This window comes from Numenius arquata, chromosome 1, assembly GCF_964106895.1.
Source record: "Numenius arquata chromosome 1, bNumArq3.hap1.1, whole genome shotgun sequence".
Taxonomy (NCBI): Eukaryota; Metazoa; Chordata; class Aves; order Charadriiformes; family Scolopacidae; genus Numenius; species Numenius arquata.
Window position 1 is genome coordinate 15,890,526 of NC_133576.1, and position 23,816 is coordinate 15,914,341.

Here is a 23,816-nt window from a genome sequence, read left to right on the forward strand (position 1 = left end):
TGCTAGAAGTCCCCATTACACATCTGCCTCCAAAAAAGTTCTTTGTCCTAATCAGGCTTCAATGTAGGACCCCAGAAGTGAAGCATGAGTGCCCAAGTGCCATATTTTTGTGCCTGTGCAAGAGATGGACTTTCCCGTGTCATGTTCTGCTTATGCAATTTTAAGTCTATACGATTGCAAGGTGGGACAGAAAACAAGCACACATTTTAAGAGGCCTATTTAACCAGCCAATATGCAGTCACTACTTGCTCGAATACTGATTCTGCTGTGCTGAAATATTCTGCAGGAAGCCAGAAACTCAGCCTGGGTTTTCACAGCTAATGTTCACAGTATTTTCTTTAGGAGCTGAACCTAATTCCATCAAATACAGTCTGAGTGAACTATCAGTTTGACCTCAGCTAGCAAGGCCTCAACATTACAGATCTCTCCTTTCAGAGCACACTCCCCACTTCCTCTTTCACTAAGAGACAGGAAGCTTCAGATATTGGTGTTGACATCCCCTTTGCCTATTGCGTATCAGCCAACGTGCACAGAGTCAGACACCAGGTAATTCAAACCTAGTTATTCTCGTTGAGTCTTACTCAGTTGGACCCTGACATGCCCAAGGAATCTGCTATTACTAAAAAAAAAAAAAGAAAAAAAAAACCACAAAAAACCACCAAAGCCTATTTATATGTCTTAGTAAATACAAGATAATAAAAGTTACCTTTGCCCCAGTGAGGCTTAGCTAAACATTATTTTATGTTCACCTGAAATGGCTGAGGACAGCTACTACGTTTCTGCTGACGTGAGGTAATTTAGTAAGCCATAGCAACTTATGATATGCACAAAGCTCATGCATTAATAACTTCAGGTACAGACCTTGCTACTGAGATATTTTACTCTTCAAGTGTGAAGTCTGTCCTCCTTGTACTAAGTCTTAAGCAAGAGCATCCACAGGTCTACACAAAATTTCCTGTTACTTGATTTGCCTACACTATTTTTATCTAGTCATGTCTCTAATAAGGAACAGTCAACGAAGTCCCAAGTGCGTAAGAGCATCTATTGAGAAATGTGCTTTTACTTACAACCCTCTCAGCTCTTCAAACAAATAATTTTTTTTTTTTTTTAAAGTGGTGTTATCATATAATGTAATATTTTCAGAAAATCCAAGCTGATTGCGGTTGATACATCAAGCCCATCAGCCACTTCAGACACTAGGATTCAAAAAAGCTGTTTTCCAGAAAGCCTAGAAATCTTTCAGATTATAGGTCTGGAAGGCACATGTATTAATGCTGCTGTGAGTTCCACATCTGTGGAAGTAAGTCACTGCATACACTGAGAACTTGACAAGCTTGAAGTCACTTCCATCTGGGCTTCCCAGTTTATCTGTAGAAATCCTAGAGGAAGTAGGGAGCAGAAACAGTAGCATAGCAAAGTATATGTGTACAATATACATGCTTGCAATTTGAACAGAACAAAGCTTTAACAACCCATCTCTGCTACAAATGAATAAGCATGTTTGTCTACTGTTTTCTTCTGTTTGTTTTAACTCACACAGATAAACTTACCTGCCTTTTATTTATCTCAATACTAGAACAACATCAAGCATTTTACCTAGGACGGGCTTAGAAATACTGTTTATGAACAAAATGTTTTATGCAAGTATCTAGATATCAATCTAACTCTTTAACTTTTAATGCTGTTCTAACTCTTCAGCAGTATGCAGTTATCAACCACCAACTCTCTTAGCCTGAATACATTTACAGATGAATTGGAGCTACTGTCTGGTAAGAGAACATGAAATTATTCTGACTTAGGTCAGGATCCCTAGGGACCCCAAAAAAATCCAGAAGCAAACGTATTACCCAGAGTGTCCTGGTTTGCCATGAAGATGGCAAATCTGTTCCCTATTGCCTTGCACTTCCATAAGGTCATTTTCATCACTGCAAGGGAAGCTGTGAAATACTGTTTAAATGTAATACTGTTATACACCAGTGATTGCAGAGGTCTGAAAACATCTGCAGTGCAAGAAAAGAGACAGAAAACTGGAGGGGTGAAAAGGAGGCAGAAAAAAAAAAAAAAAAGAGTTCTTAAAATTCCTGTTAACCACCAACAGCTCAGAGCTAAACACATACCACAAGCAAATTAAGAAAGCTGAACTGATAAGAGCAGAGGTTATCAACGAAATTAATAAAATGGCTGATTTTTCCACTCCATGGAGTCAGGGGAGGATCAAGAGGAAAAAAAAAAAGTATCTATGCAAATCTTGGCACTGTTAAGGATTTCTGTGCCACTGGGGATAGGGGAAAATAGTATACTGCATGAAGAATATGCAGGTAGGAGCCTTTAGCCAGATATACCTGAAATCAAGTCAATAAAACCAGTTCCTAGAGTGAACATGTTCCAGAAACCATCAATTTAAAGACTATATCAGCAATATTAACCATTATCAAAGAGCTCTCCTACACTTTAAAAGGCTAAGTACAAAATTAACTTGGGGAGGTACCCAATAAATACTGTGACAATACTAGCTTTTTCCAGCTCACAAGATAAAAAAAATAAATTATGCCTTTTGCCTTTAGATAACAAACATATATTCTCCAAATCCCAAACCAAGTAATTGGTAATTATATAGTCAACAAAATACACGCTTTTGGTATTTTGATTAAAATGCGAACAAAGTAACAGGGCTACTCCTCCTTACGTACATTGTATAACCAAGATTTTCTATCTTAGGGAAAAAAAATACCCTAAAGCAGGGCTGAACTAATTTCAGCCACCCTGCATTTCAATCATTTTCTGCCCTATATATTCCTATCTGCGAGAAAAGTCAAGGCACCACTGTACCCATCTCACAGCACTGCAGTGCAAGCAGTATGCTCTCCTGCAGACCACACAGTTAAGATGGTTATCAATACAAATGGAAACAATACAGTAAGTTTGTCAAGTTATGCAAGGAGATCAGGAATTTATGATGTCTCCATATACAGTAAAGCTTTCTAATAGAAAAGACTGTTTTCCAGTTTCCTGCTTCCTTCTTTGAAGTATTTTATGCTGCTGAACATTGTCATTGCATATAGAAACCCTACATGCAAAATAGTCATCTGAGGAAATACAGAATCTCCTGGCTCTATTTTGGAAATATGTATTCTGTGCTTGAATTAAAATTTGTTTTCTGAAATTTAGAATCAAGATCACAGATACTAATTTTTAGCTTAGCCAGAAGTTTGTTATGGCTCGACATTTATACTCTAATTTATGAAGCAGAACAAAAGCACCAAGATGCAGGTCAATAGGCCAGTGGTGCCCAGTGAGACTCATACCCCCCATTGCCCAGTAAACAATGTGAGAATTGCTTAGGGCAAGGGAACTAGTGTTGCTAAGGCTCTGGCATTCCAGCTTTGGATGTCAGGTGGACCCAGAGTTGGAGAACAACAGTCTTGAGCTTGCCCCTCACCTTATTTGCCAGGACACCTCCATAGGCAGCCTGAGTATGAGCCAGAGGACACAAGAGAGATTAATCGCATGGGTAAACCTTTGCCACGTGGGAAAGCTAGTTTCATTTGCATGAAGGAATTCACCTTGTAAGAGTATGGGGCAACTGCAACAGAAAACAGACAAAGAAGAAAAAAGAATTCTAAGCATGAAGAAAAGAGATTAATGTTGTGGGACTAGAGAATCCTGCTCTGAATTAAAAAAAAAAAAAAAAAGAGAAAAGACTAGTCTTGGGGGAGGGAGAAGAAAGCGACAAGAAATAAGAAAAGCAGCACGAAGTCAGTTCTCTTTTAGAGGCATCTCCAATTTAATATGCTCTATTTACTCAACATCAATGTAGGGATGACAGGGAGTATTTACTGCTATTGTTTAGGCAAACAGCAGCATGAAAGACAACAGGACTGCTTTCAATCAGTTTCACTGAAGACCTTTACCTTCAGCAATAAAATCCAGAGGCAGAAGATGTGGCACTAAGAGTACAGGAAAACTGCAAGATATCTAAAACATCCGAAGGCCAAAACTTTCTGCTGCTCTAAAAGATACGCCTGTGATAGATAAACAATTAATTTGTGAAGCTTAAGTGTGTACAGTATGGCAGAAACAGTAGCCTTGTCAAGTAGGCATAGTCACAAAAATGATACAACCTGACATGCATCAAGTTGAATCTGAACTCAAGTAAACACAGCAGCAGCATGGGTGAGCAAAAGTTACTTGAATATGAAGTATATCCTCAGGCAACAATCACAACTTGCAGGCAGCCAATTCAATCCATGACTTTGAAAGCTTTCCTGGACACCTGAGTGATCCCAATGTAATGACACCTGCAAGCAACTTCAGTTGCTACCTCTGAAAGGATGAGACACAAGGTTTCTCAGACAGATTAAGAACTAGCCTCTAACTGAACTGTTCTATTCCTGCCAACAGGTGATGAAAGCAAGTTCTCTCTTTGCGTATGAAAAATATTCAGCTGCTACTGAGCACACTGCTACTTGCTGAACTTTTCTGCCCTTCACACTATCATACTACTTTAGAACCAATACAGGTTTGCACACCTCATTTTAAAAGCATTTACAGAGTCCAAGATTGGGATATTTAACAGAACATCCACCACAACTTCAGTGAGCTGTTTGAACTACAAGCTCCCCATGGTAAGTGAAAAGCTCACCTTAGAGACTGAGACCTTGCCAGGGGCTACTGTGGGACCACAGAACAAGCACCCACAGACCTCAGCACAAGTCTCACTCACTGTCATCCAGCCTGGGCAGAAAGCACACTCTGGCCTTATTCTCTCCCCAGGACATAGCAAAAACCCTCATAACCAAAACCACTATGAGACATACAGCTATGCTTTTCTCCTATGGTGAGAGGAGGAAAGGAAGCACAGAACAGCCAAGTTAACAATCTCTACACTACTGTGGTATCCAGGTTTCTTCTCATCTTGTACTGTGTAACGAGGTATGAGTTATAAGGGTGGTATATTAGGATCTATTAAGATACTAACTCTGTTGCCACACAAAGTTTAAGCTGCACCAAAATACATGTTATCTTTGGACCAGATTCAGAATATGCACAATACAGTCCTGGAAATTGGGAAGTTGTCTTGCCTGGACTTTCAGCGAGTTCCTCAGTTTACTCCATCAGTATCATTGAAACCCATATAGCTCAAGAAAGTAGAAGTGTAAATAAAAGGGGGTGGAGAGGGTGGGGGAATCTTTCAGAAACTGCAGAACAGTCGAAATGTTTCTCCTCAGTTCCCAAGAAGTGAAAACAAAGAAAAATACTTTAAATATCTGCGAGAGCATGGAAAGTGAACAACCACCCACATTGTCAAGAAACCTTTTTTGTTTTTTTTAAGTTTAAGCTGTTAGTAACAACTTATCCACCAAAGGAAAAAGCAAAACCACAATCTGGTTTTGTCCTAAACAACCCCAACAACAACTATTTTTTTCCTCCCCAGAAACTAAGTAAGATAAAGATGGTTTTGCTGCCATTCTGTGAAACAAATGAACGAACAAGTTTCATAAGATTAGAAAGTTCTCTAACTTGTTCCACAAGTGAGATGGCACACTGGAGTTAGGTCGTCTTACAGGTCCCAACTGTTAACAGATTTACCTTCTTCACTATCTGAGGCACTGCTCTTCTCTGGAAAATTTTCATTCTCATTCAGGTCCAAGGACTTTTCTAAAGACCTGCTCCTGACTAGCTTAACAGGTTTTCTTTCTGAAGATGGAAGAGGGCTCTTTATTTGCTTCTCACTTGGGGACTCCTCCACCTGTAAAAACCAAGAGGAAAAAAAAAAATGCATCAGTAATTACAGACTATTTGAAAAAGAGAAAGTTACTTTCAAAGAGGAAAGCCATATAAAGGAAGCCACAAGTTCTATCTGCTCAATTACCATATAGTCACTTGTTCCCCTACCCCAGGCAACTTCTCTTCCTCTTTATTTCAGTTAACCCTGGTAACAAGGGACAGATTTATTTATCTGTATTCTCATACCTAGAGCGGACTTGCACCCACCTGCACAGTTTGATCCCCTCCCCTGCATCACTGCTAGCGTTTATAAATTCATTAACCTGACACAGATTATTTACTTTTTATTGATCAAGTTTCATTTTAGCAAAGGATCCTGAGTGGGAAGCACAACGAAACAGGCAGGGTCTCCCTTTCCCAGTAAGATTTAGATCATCCCAATTATACAACTGAAAGGTGTTCTTATTTTATAGGGCTCCATTATCCTCTGACCAAAAAAAAAAAAAAAAAGTTTAAAAACACTGCCTAGAGCCATCCTACCTACAAAACGCTACTTCTCAGAAACAAAGCAATGGAGTAGCATTTGTCATGTCCAATATATTAGCAGGATATCCCCCAAAACATCAGTCACTGAAACGATGCAGCTCTTAACCCTAAACTATAATAACTGGCAGCTAAGCTTACATGCCATTGCACACTTCAAGAAGTAATTTCTAGTGAAACTGTATGCCACCGAAAAAGCTTAGCTACTAGACACAAATCATAACTTTCAATTCTATACCTCTCCTCAAAGTTCCCACCGCCTCCAGTGGAACAGCTAGGATCAACAGCAGCACAGCCCCCCATATGCAGTAGTACACTGACCATAATATGTATGATTAAGCCTCCTCAACTGAGCAGTTCCGATTCATCTTCGATACCATCATCCCTAAAGATTATTCAACATTGACTCAAAAAAGCAAGAGCATCCACTACTTGAATAATTACCATGTACTTCCTCTTCCTATACTTCTTTGCTTTTATGAAAATAAAGACTATCTACTTTTTTGTGCAACTGAGGGCCATTAGCAGAAGGTGGGTGGCTAGAAAACAGAGAAAGGCATGAATTTGACTGCGGTCAAAAAAAAAAAAAAAAGAAAAAGACTACATCAGAAAAGTAAATCAGTTAATAAGTGCTCCTACCGAAAGGAGCTACCATGACTGAACTTAGTATTAAGTGACACAACAGGAACGAGGACAGAACGAACATTTCCATGTCAAAATACTCTACCAATGCAGATGGAAGTCAGAAAGGATCTAGTTGTGGATAACAGTCCAAAAATTGACACAGATCCAGCACAAATCCAAGGAACTCTCATAGCATTTTGATGAAGATTAGAAATTTGGTGAACAGGTGGACCTCCCACCAGCAGCACAAGAGCAGCCTCCGCTATGCCATGCGCAGAGCAGGACAGTCCAGTTCAAGTCAGAAGACTAGAGAACAGCTCCTACAAAAAAGCCTTTAGTGATGTCAGGCAAGATAAGATTCATGATAAGGCTTTTGGAGTAACTGATTAACTCAAACAGTTTTCTTGTTTATATTTTTATTTTTTTTCCCCCTAAAGAGTAATGATTTTAAGATTGTCAGCTGGAATTAAAGATGTACAATTTCTTCCCTATGTACACTTATCTCCTAAGCTACTCCAATACTGCTAAGCTTTGTGCCAAGGCCCTTCAGTTTTTTAACCTGTGAACAGCAGGCTTCAGGACTGAAAGGGTCTAAGATCTCCCTATGAGGGGCAGAGGGAAAAAGAGGGTTGATTCAGACAGGCAATAAGGCTGTCCCCACATTGCGATGAACTGCACCTCAGAAGGACACGTGCTGTGACTGGTGTTACGCACAGACTTTCTTTAATCAGCTATGGACAGCTATTGACAATATTTTTTCCAAGACAGGCCAAGTACTATAGCCAACAACTCCATCAATTCAGATCTCCCTCTGAAGAGAGCTTTAGGACTTACTTTGCCTCTCAGAGGAGGAAAGAAGGGGTTAAGTCTGTTTCTCTCCAGTCTTTCAAAGGTGATTAAATGTGTTTTGTGTCATCAGTGCCATGGCTTTTGATAAATACACTCTAAGCACTACTGTCTCCTCCTATTGCCCCTGTGTTTCTACAATATATGCTGTAATCCTGGGGCTGTGGAGAGTATGTTGACATTCTCAAGAAGTGCCAAGTGACACATATAGGCTGAACACAATCATTATGTATTTTAGTTACACAGTTTAGCTACACATTTACCAAGACTGCACTTTTTTACTATAATTAAAGGACTTTTTAAAAGCAGTTTATTCAAGAGAGAATCCTAGTGCTTTTTCTTGCATATAGACCAAATCCCCAGGCATTACTGCTTACCAACATGCCCAATTATATTTAGCACCTGCAAGAGACATCTCTGGGTGTGGCACCCAGTAGGTAAACAAAACACTTTTCTAGGCAGAGTAATTATTTTTAAACAGCTTGTTCTTGTTCAAGACTTACAAGTCCAAACCAAGGCTACCTGGGTAGATTTTTAGTTATCTTAAAGAGCCCAAAATCCAGCAGCATCCACGAGCCTCTCTTACAGCTCTCCAAAAATCTTGTATGACTTGAAACAAGTCATATGAGGAGAGGCTGATGGAACTGGGCATGTTTAGTTTGGAGAAGAGGAGGCTGAGGGGGGACCTCATTGCCCTCTACAACTACCTGAAAGGAGGGTGTAGAGAGGTGGGTGTTGGCCTCTTCTCCCAAGGGAATAATGACAGGACCAGAGGAAATGGTCTGAAGTTGCAGCAGGGAAGGATTAGATTAGATATTAGGAAGAATTACTTTACTGAGAGAGTGGTCAGGCACTGGAACAGCCTGCCCAGGGACGTGGTGGAGTCGCCATCCCTGGAGGTATTTAAGAAACAGGTAGACATGGCACTTCAGGGCATGCTCTAGTGCCTGAGATTGTTGGTTTGTGTCTGTTTGTGGGTGGGGTGGAGTGTGGTTGTGGGTGTTTGTTTTGGCGTTCTGGGATTTTGGGGTTTTTTTTTTGGTTTTGGTGGTTTTTTGTTTGTTTGGTGTTGGTTTTTTTTGTTGGTTGGACTCGATCTCAAAGGTCCCATCCAACCAAAAATATTCTGTGATTCTGTTTTATACTGCTAGGATTTCCATGAGGGATACCCATCATCTGACTAACTAAGCTTTTAACATACCAGTATTGTTTGCTGGGCATAAGTCTCTAGCCATTAACTTGGATTTCAGCAAAACTATCTAAAGCCTGCTTAACCTCCTGATTGGTTTTAGCAAGTGATAGAAGCCAGAAGTTTTATATGGTAGTAAAAACTACTATAAGCATCTCCTTTCTTTCCTCCCCACGTTTCCCAAAGCAGAAACAGCAATTAGGTACCTAATCCTAGTGAAGTTTATAAGAAACGCTTTAGTGATTTATTTGCTTTTCTGAGATCTTTCCCTTGGGGTATCTATTAACCAAGAGAAAACACTTGTAACCTTTTTAGGACTACAACTACGCACTGGAGTCCCAGCGACCGTGTGAGACACTGTGCACACCTCAGATACTGCTTCTAATGCGCTTGCCCCCCCGAACCAGCCAAATAAATTCAGAAATTCATATAACATCATGAGCGAAGCACCCATGCTTGTTCAGCTGTATTAACCCAAGGCATTAAGGGAAAACACAACTTTATTATATCAAGGGTGGGTTTTTTCCCCCCCTTCTGAAACATTTCCACAAACTTAAATAAAAAAAAAGTTTCATAGATTCACAACAGCAGACTGACCGTTGAAAGCAAGGACAACACAGCATAACTACCCTCTAATAAATCTCATGTATAGGAGAAACAGAAGTATAAGAAGTGATGTTTTTAAACAACAAACAGAGCAGGCAAGAAAGCATTGGAAGGCATTACTTTCATAAAGCACTTACATAAAGATGCACATCGTCCCTAGGAATGTGGGTAAGACACAGTTAATTTTGTTTTCAAACAAAAAAAGGACCAGGGAATAAGCCTCGGTGTTCTAACTAGGCTATGCAGTGAATTAGTGACAGCACACTGTTGAAACTCACACCAGCAATATTCTCTTATACAGAAGCTCATTCATTTCCAAATTCAAGAAATAGTCTCAAAACCCGAAGACATTCATATTAAACTTCTGATATGATAACCTCCTAGATTATTATGAATTGTCAGAGGCTTCTATAGAAGTTACAATCCCCACGCATCTTATTCTTACAGATATACAAGTTAAGCATATATGCTTATCAGTTACAAATAACAAGAAAGTCTGTGTCAGCACTTACTCCTGGCAGCGCATGTCTGAGTGACTCTCCTTCTGTTTGAAGCGTGGGTTCCCGAACTAAACCAATCATTTTAGGTAGTTTTTCATCCCGTTCTCCAGAATCATCACAAATGCTGGATCTGTCCAAAGCAAAAAGGAAGATATGTTTGGAGACATAAGCACTGAAAAAAATCTGAGAAAGCTTCTCATGTGTGATTTTTGCACTCAAACCATAGCTGTTCATATGTTTCACTAGCTGTTCTGCTAACATTAAAGAACTGCCAACTCATTCTTCCCACATCCAGTTCACTAATCTCTCAAGCCATTTTTCCTCACCTAGCCACCTTTCAGAATGCTTCAGCTTCTAATCATAAGGTTAGCAAAACCAAGCACTCGTGAATCAGCAAGAAAGTGAGTGGTGTAGGAAAAGAGGAAACAGAGGTAGGTTAGAACAAATTTGGAAAGAAAATGTTTTAAGAAAGCTTGGGACAAAAATTTTTTCCAGCATCCCTTACTCTAGAGTTGTAAAGTAGTGCCTTTTTTTTTTTTTTTTTAAACAGGAAAAAAACCCCAGGCAATATTTAATGGGACATCTTTTGAAGCTTACAGTGAACTTAAGATTTTTTTTTTTAACAAGCATACTCAGATAACACAGGATTGAAGACAGATATAAATCACATTGTCCAGTTTTGCAGAGCCATACTTATTTACATACAAAAATTGAAGTCCTGCTATTAGATTGACACTGGTAGTTCATAAATTAGTTCTCATTTGTTCCAAGAAATCAAGGCAACTGTGTTAAAAAAGAAAAATCCACACACAGATTATTCCAGGTTCCTAATTCAAGCTGAGCACAACACAAAAATAAGCTAAGACCTCAGATATCAGGAGAACAAAGCAAAGCAAGTGTTCAGTCTCCACAGAGGAGAGGAAAAGTATCTGAACATCATATATAGCTCCATTCCATTCAGCCCTTCCATACTGTTGAAGGGTATATACAGATCCTGACTAGATACTGTCATGAGAAAAGGTTGCTCTTTAAGATATCCTGTTGATATCCTCAAGCAGATCTAGGGAGAACAAGGTCTTCTTATCTCCCTCCGCTAAGGGGCCTCAGCTGTGCCCCTACTATTTTAGGCGATGAACACAATTAAGTTTTTATGCATGCTCAGTTTATACAGTTTGGTTCTTTGCATTCTTTCACTACAGGCTTAACCCTTCTGCTAAGGCTACAGAAACACTTTGAAAAAAAGAGGACACTGCTTCTCCCTGTGTATTTCAATAAGCTTTGTAACCTGTCCTTACCGAGACTGGCCATTGTCCTCAGACGATGAGTGGAAGCTCTCCATCTCCTCGCTGTTCAGGCCCAGCTCAGAGCCATAGCTCTGGTGCACCAGCTGCCAGAATTCCTGCTTGGTCAGCCTCTGAAAGAAAGCGAGCTAGTCAAGAACTATGGTATGGGACAGAAAGGCACAGGAGGCAAAACAGTAAGAAGTTTGAGTTACGCCACAGCCTCTAACCTCAATTCTGACAAGGACTGAAAGCATTTAGGTATCACATATCAAGATTAGATTTCAGCATTTTGGGGAACTGTAGTCCTGTCTATTACATATTCCCAACCCATCATTGTTCAACCAGTATCACCAGACGTGAGAAAAATTGTTATTTCAAGAAAACATACACTTGCAGCCACTACTTGCTTCTTCACGTGTCACTAGTGTTCTCACAGATATCTTGAAGTTAGCTCCCTCTTGAATTTCACTCGATACGGCACAATACCAGTAACTAGTAGACAGCCAGGGACTCCCTCTTTGATCTTGGACAAACTGCTTAATAGATACATGCCTGTTTCCTCAGGATGCTCAGAGAGCTTTACAAATGGTGAGAGGCTAGCGTTTCAGTCACTACAGACAGCGGGGTCTGGGTCAGCCAACTGTCCGCTTTGCCAGGGTGGGACAGGAGGTCCTCGCTTTGGAACGACATCAGAACTCCCTTTATATAAGATAGCTGCTTTTTGCTCAGTAACAGCTTTACCTTGAAACATCACTGGCTACTCTTTGCTTTCTCTATAATCTCTCTGCCCTGCTGCAGGAAGTCTCACAGCTACTGGGATGTATTTAAACTCTCTCAGATCATCAGGAGAGTCAGGAAGTGAAAGCTGTATGACAAACTCGTATCAGCAACGTAACCAACTAGTTTCAAAGTCCACTTCAGCTGTAAAGGGTTCAAAAAAAAAAAAAAAAGCAGACCAAAGAAAAAAAAAAAAAAAGAAAGAAAAAGGAAATAAGGTTCTGGGATTTAAGAGAGCTCAAAATACTAGCAACCTCAAAAAGGAGATGCCACACTGGAAAATGTGCCTCAGCCACAATCCATATTGATCAAGGGAACAGAACTGTGCTAATGAAGCAGTAACACAAGTACTGCTTACTATTTGCATGAAACGATGACACTAAATACCCATCCATTATTTAAAGGCCTTTTAAATGATCCTCTCCACCTCCCTGCTCCACCTGTAGCGTGTTACACTACCCGCAATTTTAGATCGACATAAAAAAGCTGACCCACAAGCAGGAATTGTAAGTGCCCGCCCATACGCACCCTCGGCGCTCCCCCCCCCCTACTCCGTGCCTGCCGGCACCCACCCCACCTTCCCCCCCGCCCCCGCCCGGACCCGGAGGGCGCATGTCGCCCCACACCGCGACAGACCTGCCGCTTCCCGCCGGGCAGCGCCTCTCCCGGGCCCCGCCGGCCGCTGCCGCCGCGCTCCCGCTTCCTCCTGCTGCCTGGGCGGCGGGGCCCGGCCGGGGCCGCCCCCCGCGGCAGGGCCGGGGCAGCGCCTTCCCCGCCAGCCGCCGCGCTCCGCCCGGAGCGGCGGGTCACCGGCGGGCATCGCCGCAGCGCCCGTCCCACCCCTCTTCGCCGTGACACCTAGGGGTGTCCCTCTGCCCCCTCGCCCTCCATGCGGGACCCCCCCGCACTGCATCCGTCCCCTCCCACCAAGCGGGGGGGGGGAGGGAGGGAACCCATCCCCGTTCAGGACACAGCTGTTCTCCACCGCTCGCTAAGAGCGTTTTTTTTCCCCCTTGGATATTTCCTAGCACAACAAAGTTTCAGGCTTTTCAGAAAGCTGCTGGCACAAGCACCCTATTGGTAGAGATCAGTTTCAAGGTATTTAATCCTACCGAGGACAAAACAAACATTAAAACACAAAAAAACCACCAACCCACTCGTACAAAGCAAGGGTCATAACGGCTAATGCCAGCCTCCCTCTGCCACCGGGGTTTGTTCTACAAAGCAATGCAGTGCTAAAAACACACGCATCAACATACTTACTTTCCCCAGGCATGCTGTACTTTGGAGAAGTAAACTCATCACCACAAACAACTACCTACAGACGTTTTCATTAAATGGAAAAAAAACAGGAGTAGGCACGACACGGTTTCAAAAGATGACTGAGGTATCTTTTGATAGCACACCTTTCAGCCAGAAATTAAAGGACAAACAAAACCACTTTCACTTCTGTTGCCTGCTATTGCCAGCACCTTTATTTCCAGTCAAAAAAAAAAAAAAAAACAACCTGGGAAACAGCTAATGTAGCTAATTAAATTCACTAGCACATTCTGCACCAGTCTGTGGGCAAATCGGACTGCCCTTGTATAGAGCTCAATGGTTTGAGGAAAGCAGAGAAACTTTCAGCTATGCACTTTAGGAATCTATAAAGAGGTTTCCTGTGGTTTTGTGAAGTCAATGTTACCAACTTCTGCGCCTTAAAAAGGATTCTTGCACTCCGCTCGATTATTCTTAGCTCAGCGAGATATAATAAGTTGTTAATGGTCACAGCCCAAGATCAAACCAGACCCGCTTTATTGTATCAGAAAGGATTAGTTGTGAAGGCAAAGAAGGGCACAAATTTTCTGGGTCAGACTTCTGCTTCTGAGGGGACAGTCTGAGAAGCTCTGAAGCTTCAAAGGCTGAACCTAAACATGAATGGCTTTGCCCACTCAAGGTGAAGGTCTTTGCTGTGGTTTTTTTTTTTTTTTTCCTCAGTTCTCTTTGTATACAGAAACAAAGGCTACAAGAAGCAGCTGGGAGATGTCTTTGTCTTTTTAACTGGGAGCATAAAACATCAATACTTTGTTTCATGGCTAGACAAAAGCAGTGGCATGGCACAAGCAATACTACAGAATGCCACTGACGTGAAGTGAAGCTGCTGATTTTTGCTCCCTACGGACAGATTCAGAAATAAGAACAAGACACTCCGTACAGATTTACCCCAGAGACAACCCCCCCACCCCACACTTCACTCCCACCAAGCAACTCTGATGTTGAATTCTGTCTGATCACTTGTTTGCAAGGGAAAACAGCAAACTCCCCCTCTAACCACCCAAACACGAAGGTCAGAATCAAACCAAGCCCTCTTTGATCTCTAAAACACCCTTGTTGCACGCAAAGGTGCAAATAAACATCTTTTTTACAGCCTTCCCTGAGAAGCTGCCAGGGAAAGCAAAACCACCCTCCTGATAGACGTTTGCCACAAGAAGCCCAGCTCATCAGAAATTCTGGTCTGTTCTCACACCTCTAGACTTACCTGCTACAGTGACTCTGGAGACAGGTGTAAATCTCTACCCAGCAAAGCGTAAGAAGAACAATAGGAAAATAAATCCAACTCTAAGGAAGAGGACTCATGGGAATTGAGACCGATTAAGTTAAGATCTTGTTCCATTAGAAATAAGGAGCACTGTGTTTGTTTGGGATTTGAATGACCTGCCTAATTAGATTTTAATTTGTTCCTTATCCCTTGAACTGGAACGATATTTGACACCCATAAACTTCAGGAAAATAAAGCAAAAGCATACATGACATTGCTTTTATTGTCAATAGCAGTCATTATTTAAACTTGATTTACCAATCTGGAAAGCCTGTTGCAAAACAGGAATTTTGGCTGATTTTATAAACCGATGTATTATTGAAAGCCTCAGTGGATGTGGAAGCAGCTATCTGTTTTATCAAGACTGGTGTCATGTCTCTTCCAGACCTACATTAATGATTCCTTATTTTCCATGATGCTTCCTCCTTTGACCAGGAGCCTTTAAAAAACAATGGCAAGGTAAAAGCCGAAGAGACTCATTCTAAGCATATTTGCAATAGGAATGGGGAAAAAAAGGTGGCATTTTCCTTGAAAGAAAAAAAAAGCCTTTACACAGACTTTTTTTTAAAAATAGCCTAAGATGGGACCATCTTAAGAGGAAGGTACTCACTGATTCCCAGAGGAACCAAAGTTGAAGGGCACCAAATGCACAGTATGGTACTCTGAGCAAGATTTGAAGGAGAAGCTGTGAGCTAGAGAATTACAAGTCAGCTAAGGCGACAAGAAGTCCTGTCAGAACAGTGACACAAAGTTGGGGGAGAGCATCTTGATGGCCAAAGTAAGCCTAGGCATGGAAACGCACATAACCATTTACTGTTTTTCTTACACAATGCAACTCATTTCTAATAGAAAGGCACACTTTACTGAGGAGGACTTACTCAGCTGTCCAGGATATGTGACACTGAAGAAGTGGAAGGCAGAACGGCCACAAGATGGAGATCTGGGAAAGGGCATGCTGACCCGACCGAGAAGTTCTGCAGGTGGTGAAAGCTTAAGGTATATCAGGTAAAGCAGATAGGTCACTCTTCAGAGGTTAGACCTTGTAACACAAAATCTATGCCCAGGAATCGTTGAAGAGAGCAGAGCCAATGACTGAAAACGACCTCTGCTTAAGTGTGATTTGAAGCAGTTGCAACCCCACTTCTTTGGATCCAAATCCTGAAAATTGGGGATAATCCACCATCAGGTGGCACAAACCAGCCCTGTGACAGCTGCATTCAGTGTTATACTTCTGACAATATTTAACATTTGGATGTAATCTCCAGGTCTAGCAGATGTAGTCCAGATAACTAAATTACCCACAGGCTTTAAAGTATTTAGCTATTTGCAGACACAAAAAATTAAAATCAGCTCCTTTTGGAATTGCTTCCAGGGTGACATTTGGGTTTTTTGTCACAAGCCTAAAAAATTCTGACAGGATCCCTTTGATCACTGGAGCCCAGAAACCCCAGGCTTCATATACTCAAGGCGCTGGGTATCATGCCAGAGTCTCAGATGTACAAAATCTTTCAAATGTATCCTGTCCCCTGCCACATTGGGAGGGTGGGGAGAAAGCCAGCAAGACTGCTTGGATGCACTTTGGCTTTCTTTTAGCAACAGGTCAGTGGACAGCTGTCTTTGTAGTAGAGTCAGTGGATCCAGCTCTAGCAACTTCAGTTTCTACTTTCACCACCTCAGTGCCCTTCTATAGCTTGATCTAGTTTGGTTAAACAGTAGAGATTCATAAAGCAGGATGATAGGTGACTCAAAACACATTCTAGCAGAGAATCAGACTTCACTACTGCATTGCAGAAGTAGGTGCTCAAACAGAAATCCTGTTTCAAGAAGCAGCTACAAACATAACACATTAAGAAACCTTACATACACCTCATAGTAATACTCCTTTCTACAACCGAGAGGTCCAAGCAGAAATTCACACACAGACTTACTTTTCAACATACTCCAATGAGGATGCAAGAAAGCTAATAGCAAGGTTACAGAAAAAGAATAAGGAGAGTTCCCACACTACTCAGATGCACTGGTCCCTAAAACCTGCTGGCTTAATTCCATCTTACATGCAGTCCATGGATTCTACTGTTCTATCTATCCTTTAGTTACTGAAGTGAAAAATTTTTCCTGATGTGACACTCATTTCAGTGGCAAAGAATAGAAACGCACAGAAAAAACTAATACTGAACAGCACAAAGTTTGTTGCTTTTGTTCCAGCCCCATGAATAGGTTTGTATACCCAAGTGTCCATACATACACCCTCCAACACCCCAAACTAACCAACTGAGTATGTTAGTTACCACTCATGACGAACTTTGCCTAACAAAAAACAAGGTTAATTCTGGTTGCACATTCCAGTCCAAAGATGACATAGTACATCATGGGTTTTGCAGTGCTACTGCTGGATTTAAGGCAAGATGGGTATGATGATATGGTTAACTCGTATTTGATATGAGTGATAAGAGATTTGCAGGAAACTTTATTTTTGCTTTAATTGGCACTTCCCTTTATTTTCAGCTTTTGCTTGACAAAAAGTGCCTCTGGTCTGCCTTAAAATTCATCTAACAAAAAACCTGTGTGCACTACATATAAGTAGTACAACAGCTGTAAGCCTTTGGGGACCATTGTAGTGCAGAGTTATATATGGATATTTCAGCATTCAATTGCAACTGTGTTGAAATATTTAAACAACGAGAGCCATAAACAGGAAGGAATTGGTTTACAAAAATTGCATCATTACAGTGATGTTCTGCAAAAGTGTCAGTACATTTTTAGAAAGAAGATTAGCTTAAGTGTTCACAAATTGCAATATAAATCAAGCTAACTAGCAGAAGTTGCCAAAACACACTTCCATATCATACAGCCTGCCTTTGTTGCATTTATTCAAGGTCAGGGGAGTTGTAATGAGTTGGTTGGCAAAGGTTCAGCTTATTTATCTGAGAAGGTGACTTTTGGCTTTTTCCTTAAAATGAAAAAATCTTTCACCGAGAAAGACTCTTGCCTTTTTGATCGCAAATTAGCCATAGAAAACGTGAAGCAAATGCATACCAATTTACTAACATCTGCTTGAGTTGGTAGTGAAGAGAAGCAGGCAACTTATCCTCAAAGGCAAAACGCTCCATCAACAGCAAAGTTGTAGGTGGCAGCATGAGAAGGAACGGATGGGAAGTATATCTGGGATCTAAAGTACAAGCAGCTGAAGAAATCAGATTAGATTTCTGTGTCAGAAAGAAAAGCTAGTTTATTAAGGAAAGTCTCTTATCCTCCAAAGACCCACCTGCTTACGTTAGGAAAAGATTATTTTGTTACTTAACCACAGGTACTGGCACTTAGAAGCTTACCTTATCCAGCAACACATTCTGCCATAAGCGGAAGATACTGAGGTAGCTTCTGTCTCTTGCACTGAATGACGTAAAGAAAAACTGCAAGAAAAACAACGTACAGAAAGTTCACTTGTAGGTATTTTCAAGAAACCCAGAATGTTTCCTTGTATTTTGAATATCTTAAGGTTTTCATCAATGGCATACTCCTCTCATATTCAACAAACGTAGGCTCATATTTCTCACACTCCACACTTTTTATCACTTAGTAAGTGAGAGTTAGTTCCCCAATCTCCACATAGTATATAAAGACACTTGCTTTTCTGGACAGTCAATTGGAATCTCTGTACCTTTGGTATAAAGGAAGAGCTCCCCCTCAGCTAACTACACAGTTAAATCTTTCTCCCACTTCCAAATCGGAGGTGGAATAAATCAGGGACGTATATGCCTATTTCTTACAGGCCACAGCCCTGCCACCACATATTCCTTTCAGTAATCTTTTCACATGAGAAGATGTGAAATAAAAAGAATTAAAATAGGATATCACATTAGATGCATCATTTGCAGTATTAAAGTCTTTTCCTATTCAAAAGTTCGTTTAGTAGAGAAAGAGGCTTATCTTCCTTCATGATTAAAGTTAATATTTAATAAATTGAGAGGGAGCTGCCAAATATGAGGAATCAGTCTGTTCACAAAGAACAGCTCCAGATTCACCTTGGCACACTATTGTCTGTATGCAGCCAAGAATTATTGTTTTCAAGGCACTGACGGAGAAGTATCATGAAGTACGTTGCACATAAGAACATTCCCTATCATGCTTGTCAGTTTTTGTTTTCAGCAATTTTCTTCCAGGGGCACTTTAAATCAGTGAGATGGCAAACTCAAGGACACACATTCTGTATTCAGGCCCTGAACTTCTAGTTTTCAAATGGCTTTCCTTTGAGAATGAGTGGGACAAAAGCCTCCCTACTTTCTGGTTACTGCACCAACATTAGTCTGCAGTCAAACTAAAGTTGAATTATAAAGCCTTTTATATGCACACGGCCCAAAAGACCAAGTCTGTCTTCTAATCCTAACTACATTTAAAGATTTGACAAAGAAGTTACTTATGCAAATTTAAGACTCCAAGAGCTCTGCCCTGGACATGATCATTTAAAAAAAGCCCACAACCATATTTAAATACAGGTTTTCACCTTCTCTCCTTTTGTTGCTATTTGTATGGCGTTTGGAATGAGCCGAGCAGTCTTCTCCTTTGTCATGAAAGTGATATCCTTCAAGGCTATAGAAATCTAAGCAGAAGCAGAGTTGACATATTTAAAATGACTGTTAAGACTAAAAAATTTACAAAGCCACAGAACATGCAAGAGGAACTCTAACCCCAAACCCTGAGATGCAAACCAGTTGAGATAAAAGGGAATTACTGTCCCCACTTGCTAACCTTAACAGCAAGCATTCCAAAGTAGAAGTTAAGATGACTGAAGAGTAATTTCCTCTTCTTTCATAGTAGGACTAGGGAAGCAAGTAATTCTCTCTTCTTTTCTTCTGCTCCTCTAGCAACACTTGAGGATTAGGGGCACAAACCCAACCACATACAAACCACAGACCTGATAACCAATCCCAATCGGTACACTATACATAAAGTAGAACATAGATCAGATACCAGACTATCTTGTCTACGTCATCTTACAGAAGTTTGCAATCCAGTCTGTTTTCAGAGTTTTATTTGCCATCCAGACACTGCAAAGAAATCTTCCTGCTTGAGTGTATTTGCCTTGCATAGTAATACTTGAAATGTTTCTGTTTGGAAGAGTATGGTCTGACCGGCTGCAACAAGCCACTTCTATTCAGCCTACCCCCTTCCCTTGAGGATAAGGCTGTGCTGCCATTCAGCTTAGAGAAAGGAGAACATACAGGGTTTTTTTTGCTTTTTCCTGTGTGTAGAAAGTCCTCCACTCTCTCTGCATCAACACAGCCTGCTAAGGAGATCCCAAAGCCTGGCTCTAGCATTGCAGCTGATGAGCTCAGATTGACTTAAGATGTCGCTCTGCCACGCAGGCAGGCAGAGGCTACCAGGATGTATGCTGTTTATATATTCAAGGACGTCATTTCAAAAGGATTTTAAAAAAATAATAATCCCAAGTCTACAATAAGAAACATTCAATCAACAAAACCATCTGATGAAATTAAGCTTGGTTTCCAGGTAAGCATTTCTACACACCCTCTGTCTTAAATACACAAGCTATTTTGTTGTCTGTCCTGTGTATTTCAAAGCACATACAGTAGAATTCAAGAGATTAACTTAAGGTATGAGCAGTCTCACAACTGCAGAACATTTTGATACATCTCCATCACCTATTAACTAGGTTACCTTTCCCTTCTCATTCACTGTTTCATGCTATTTCTACAGCAACAACTACTAGTTCTACTCTAGTGCAACAACTACTTGACAGTTTTAACTCATTAACGTAATTGAAATAGAAGGATAACATAACAAATATATACTTTAGTTCATACTGTTCAAAAGCTACAGACCACAATATGCGAACTTGCAGAGATCATTTATAGATTTCTTCAGCTGTTCTTGGATGCTGGCATTTACATGTAAGACTACACTAAGTAAGGTTCAACGCTACAGAGTTCTTGAACAGGGCAACACCATGTACTGTGTCATGCTCCTGGTCTTACAGGAGAACATTGTGTATTACATCCCTTTATAGAGCAACTCTCCTTGGGAAGGAGGGGCAAGGCATCATCCAGAAATGTAAAAGATCAGCTTTAGCTTAACTCCTGAACTCCTTGCTAGGCTGAGTGATCAACTGAGCAAGCTTACTTCAGCAATCAGATGTCTCCAATGCTATTTTCATTTCACAGAGCAATGGATCTGCATTTCCACTCAGAGATGCAGGCTCTTTCTTTTCAGTACACAGTTACTAGCATGAGATTGACGCAGTAATATTTGTTTGAGGGACTCATTCCAACAGTCCGAGACAAAAAAAGAGGTGGGATTCGCGCGAGCTAAGAGATCTTACTGTGGTCTCCCATCGGAAAATGTTGCTGTGGAAACAGAGCCAGTTTTCAGAGAGATACAAGCGTCCTTGCAGCAGGATATCCTTCTGGAGTGCACAGGCATAATCTACATATAGAGAGCAAGAGCAAGTTTACTCACTTATTGCAGCTCAGTTGACCCAAACCTGTTAACTTAAAATGAGAAAAAAAGAGTGTATTTTTATTTGTATTATAATATTTCTTTCACTCTTCAAAAGTCTTTGAAGACAGACTTGTCCTAGGCTGCATCCAGAGTGTCTGGGAACACTCCAAAGCCAGAGCTGATGGAAGTAACTGTGTGACTACAGCGCCCCAGGTATCAACACCCTGTATATTATCCTGTATTTTCAGAGAAGGGGTTTCAGGCAAGACCAGGAGTACATGAAATAAGTATTCCTAAGTCAAACTTTATAGCACCTAAACAACAGAATACAGAAACATCTTACAGTATAACAGATTATACTGTCAACTCCTACATAACAGTAGTTCATATGTTGTAGTAAGATAATAATTTTCCACTAAGCAGATCCTATCACTAGCTAAAACTATCTGCAGAGTGAGATACTAAAAGGCAGCTTGAAGCTATCCAGTTCTTCAGGCAGGGGATGTTTTCAGAAGCTGACTGTCATTTTTATTATGATACTGCCTCTGGCCGAAACATCCCTATTGAGAAACAGATTTCATCTAGAAGGCAATTACCCATCATCAGATACCTGCTAATTAAGAACAAGAGCAGAGAATTTGGTTGCACTTTTAAAAAGCCTCTCAATGAACTTTCATAATTTCAGAGCCTGAAGATTCAAACAAAAGGTATTTTCAGAAGTACTACTGCCGGAAAGTTAAGACAGATCCTTTTTTGAAGGTCCAATCTAAATAAGGTTATGTATAGAAAATACCCGGAATGTACCTGTTCATGCAGGATGTTGACAATTTTAACTTTAGAGGTAACAATGCTTTTCAAAATAACAAAACTCATTGAATCTGGTATTGTCTGAGCCAGAATTTTGATTTCGTGTACAACAAGATGATGAAAACAGTTTTTGTTCAAGTACCAAGACGTTCAGGAGTCCCTCACCATCCTAACTTCAAGATAAGTCTGCATCTACAGAAGCTTTTATTAAGATTCTTTAAAGTCTCTTAGGTTTTTCCCTCAAATAATCAAGTGGAAATAAAGCTTCTTGCAACAAGCATGAGGCATGTATACAAGCCCTTGGAGACATAACTGCAAACAGAATTACGTAAGCTTAAAGAAATCCAAAGCAGTAAGTTAAGCGCATGTTTAAAGAGCAGTCAGATACCAGAATGCTGGGAGAGCAGGGAGAGGGAAGGCAGCAGCAGTTTGACATTAAGAACTTGAGGAAAGCATTACTGAGAAGTTTGCATCCAAATTCTATGTTTGGGGGAAGGAGAGGGATTCAGACCTATAAATACTGGAGCACTGGGAAAGTGATGAGTAATACCACCATGACCTACCTACTCAAGAGAATATCAAAACAAAAGGGAGAGATTAGCACTTCTCCTTCTAAGTTTTCAGACCCAGTAACTTAAGATGCTGCTTATAAACAACATTTTTCAGACAAGTTAACGGCACTCCCTTAAACTCCCACTTTGAAAGTCTAAGTCACTTCTGTTTCATTATAAGAAATATATTTCATATAATCTTTATATACAGGGCTCATTGCAGTGGAATAGTCACTTCTTTTTTAACACCTAAGTGAAGAACAGTTCTTTTAATCATCAGCAGCAATTGCTTCTTTGAGCACTGTAAAGCCTGTGATAAACTTCTCTGCATCAAGCAAAGGAAGAGCTCTTTGCTTGGAGAATGCAAAATGTCCTTCCAAAGGAGCACTGCTTTTTATGGGGTTAAAAAAAAAAAAGTGTATAAAGCAATGACTTTGCTTGTGATGGAGCAGGTGCTACACTGTTGAGATCAGCCCATTGCTACATCTTTCTCCAAGTCCTAGGCAGCCCGTTCATTGAACCTGTGCTTCAGAGTTTGCTACACAGCTTTATCAATCCTGTGATAAGGAGAAACATCAAAACAACACTTTGAAGTAACATCCTTTTCTTCTGTTTTACTTCTGTAATGAACTCAAGTATTTTAAAAATCCAGAAGGCATTTCAAAGGATAACTGCCTCCTCCTGAGCCTGGAAAAGGACACAGGGATTAACTGTTTCTGTGCAAGCAAAAGCTCTAATTTCTCTTCCATTAAACTGGGAGGAACTCAGCATGCTGCAAGCATATACTGACAGCCTCTCAGGAATCACTTCCTTAAAGGTTGCATAAGATGAGGTGACCTTTAAATAGTCACAATGGCACTTTTGTATAAAAACAACACCCAATTCTTGGACAGTGTATTTGTTACATAATGTTTGCGCAGCTGCAAGGCAAGTGATAAAGAGGGAATAAGGTGCACCACCACATACAAAGGAGGTAGGGTTATACGCTTGCCTTCTTTGGATTTTGCAGTGGAGCAGAACAGGGAGTCAGAGCTCAAAAGGAACATTTCAGTGCCAAGAAGCTATCATAGAATGGTAGGGGTTGGAAAGGACCTCTAGACATCATGTACAATCCAACCCCCCTGCTAAAGCAGGTTCACCTAAAGCAAGTTGTGCAGGATCATGTCCAGGTGGGTTTTGAGAAGAGAAGGAGACTCCACAATCTCTTTGGGCAGCCTGTTCCAGTGCTCTGCCACCCTCAAAGTAAAGATGTCTTTCCTTATGTTTTCTTTATGCACCATAGTTTCATATTCTCTGCCACCTGCTTCTGTCCCCTCCCACCACACACAC

General features: G+C 40.8%; 1 protein-coding gene across 3 annotated transcripts in view; it reads right to left on the minus strand.

Annotated features, from left to right (window-relative positions):
• GRAMD1C (GRAM domain containing 1C) overlaps positions 1 to 23,816 on the minus strand; it is a 54,170-nt gene that overhangs the window by 11,116 nt on the left and 19,238 nt on the right. For all 3 annotated transcript variants that reach the window (XM_074168871.1, XM_074168879.1, XM_074168887.1), the window contains 6 exons: positions 21,011 to 21,114; positions 19,175 to 19,270; positions 18,003 to 18,083; positions 11,331 to 11,449; positions 10,048 to 10,165; positions 5,590 to 5,749 (listed from right to left, as the gene is read on the minus strand). In XM_074168871.1, the coding sequence (XP_074024972.1) occupies positions 5,590 to 5,749; positions 10,048 to 10,165; positions 11,331 to 11,449; positions 18,003 to 18,083; positions 19,175 to 19,270; positions 21,011 to 21,114 (678 nt within the window). The remainder of the gene's footprint in view (positions 1 to 5,589; positions 5,750 to 10,047; positions 10,166 to 11,330; positions 11,450 to 18,002; positions 18,084 to 19,174; positions 19,271 to 21,010; positions 21,115 to 23,816) is intronic.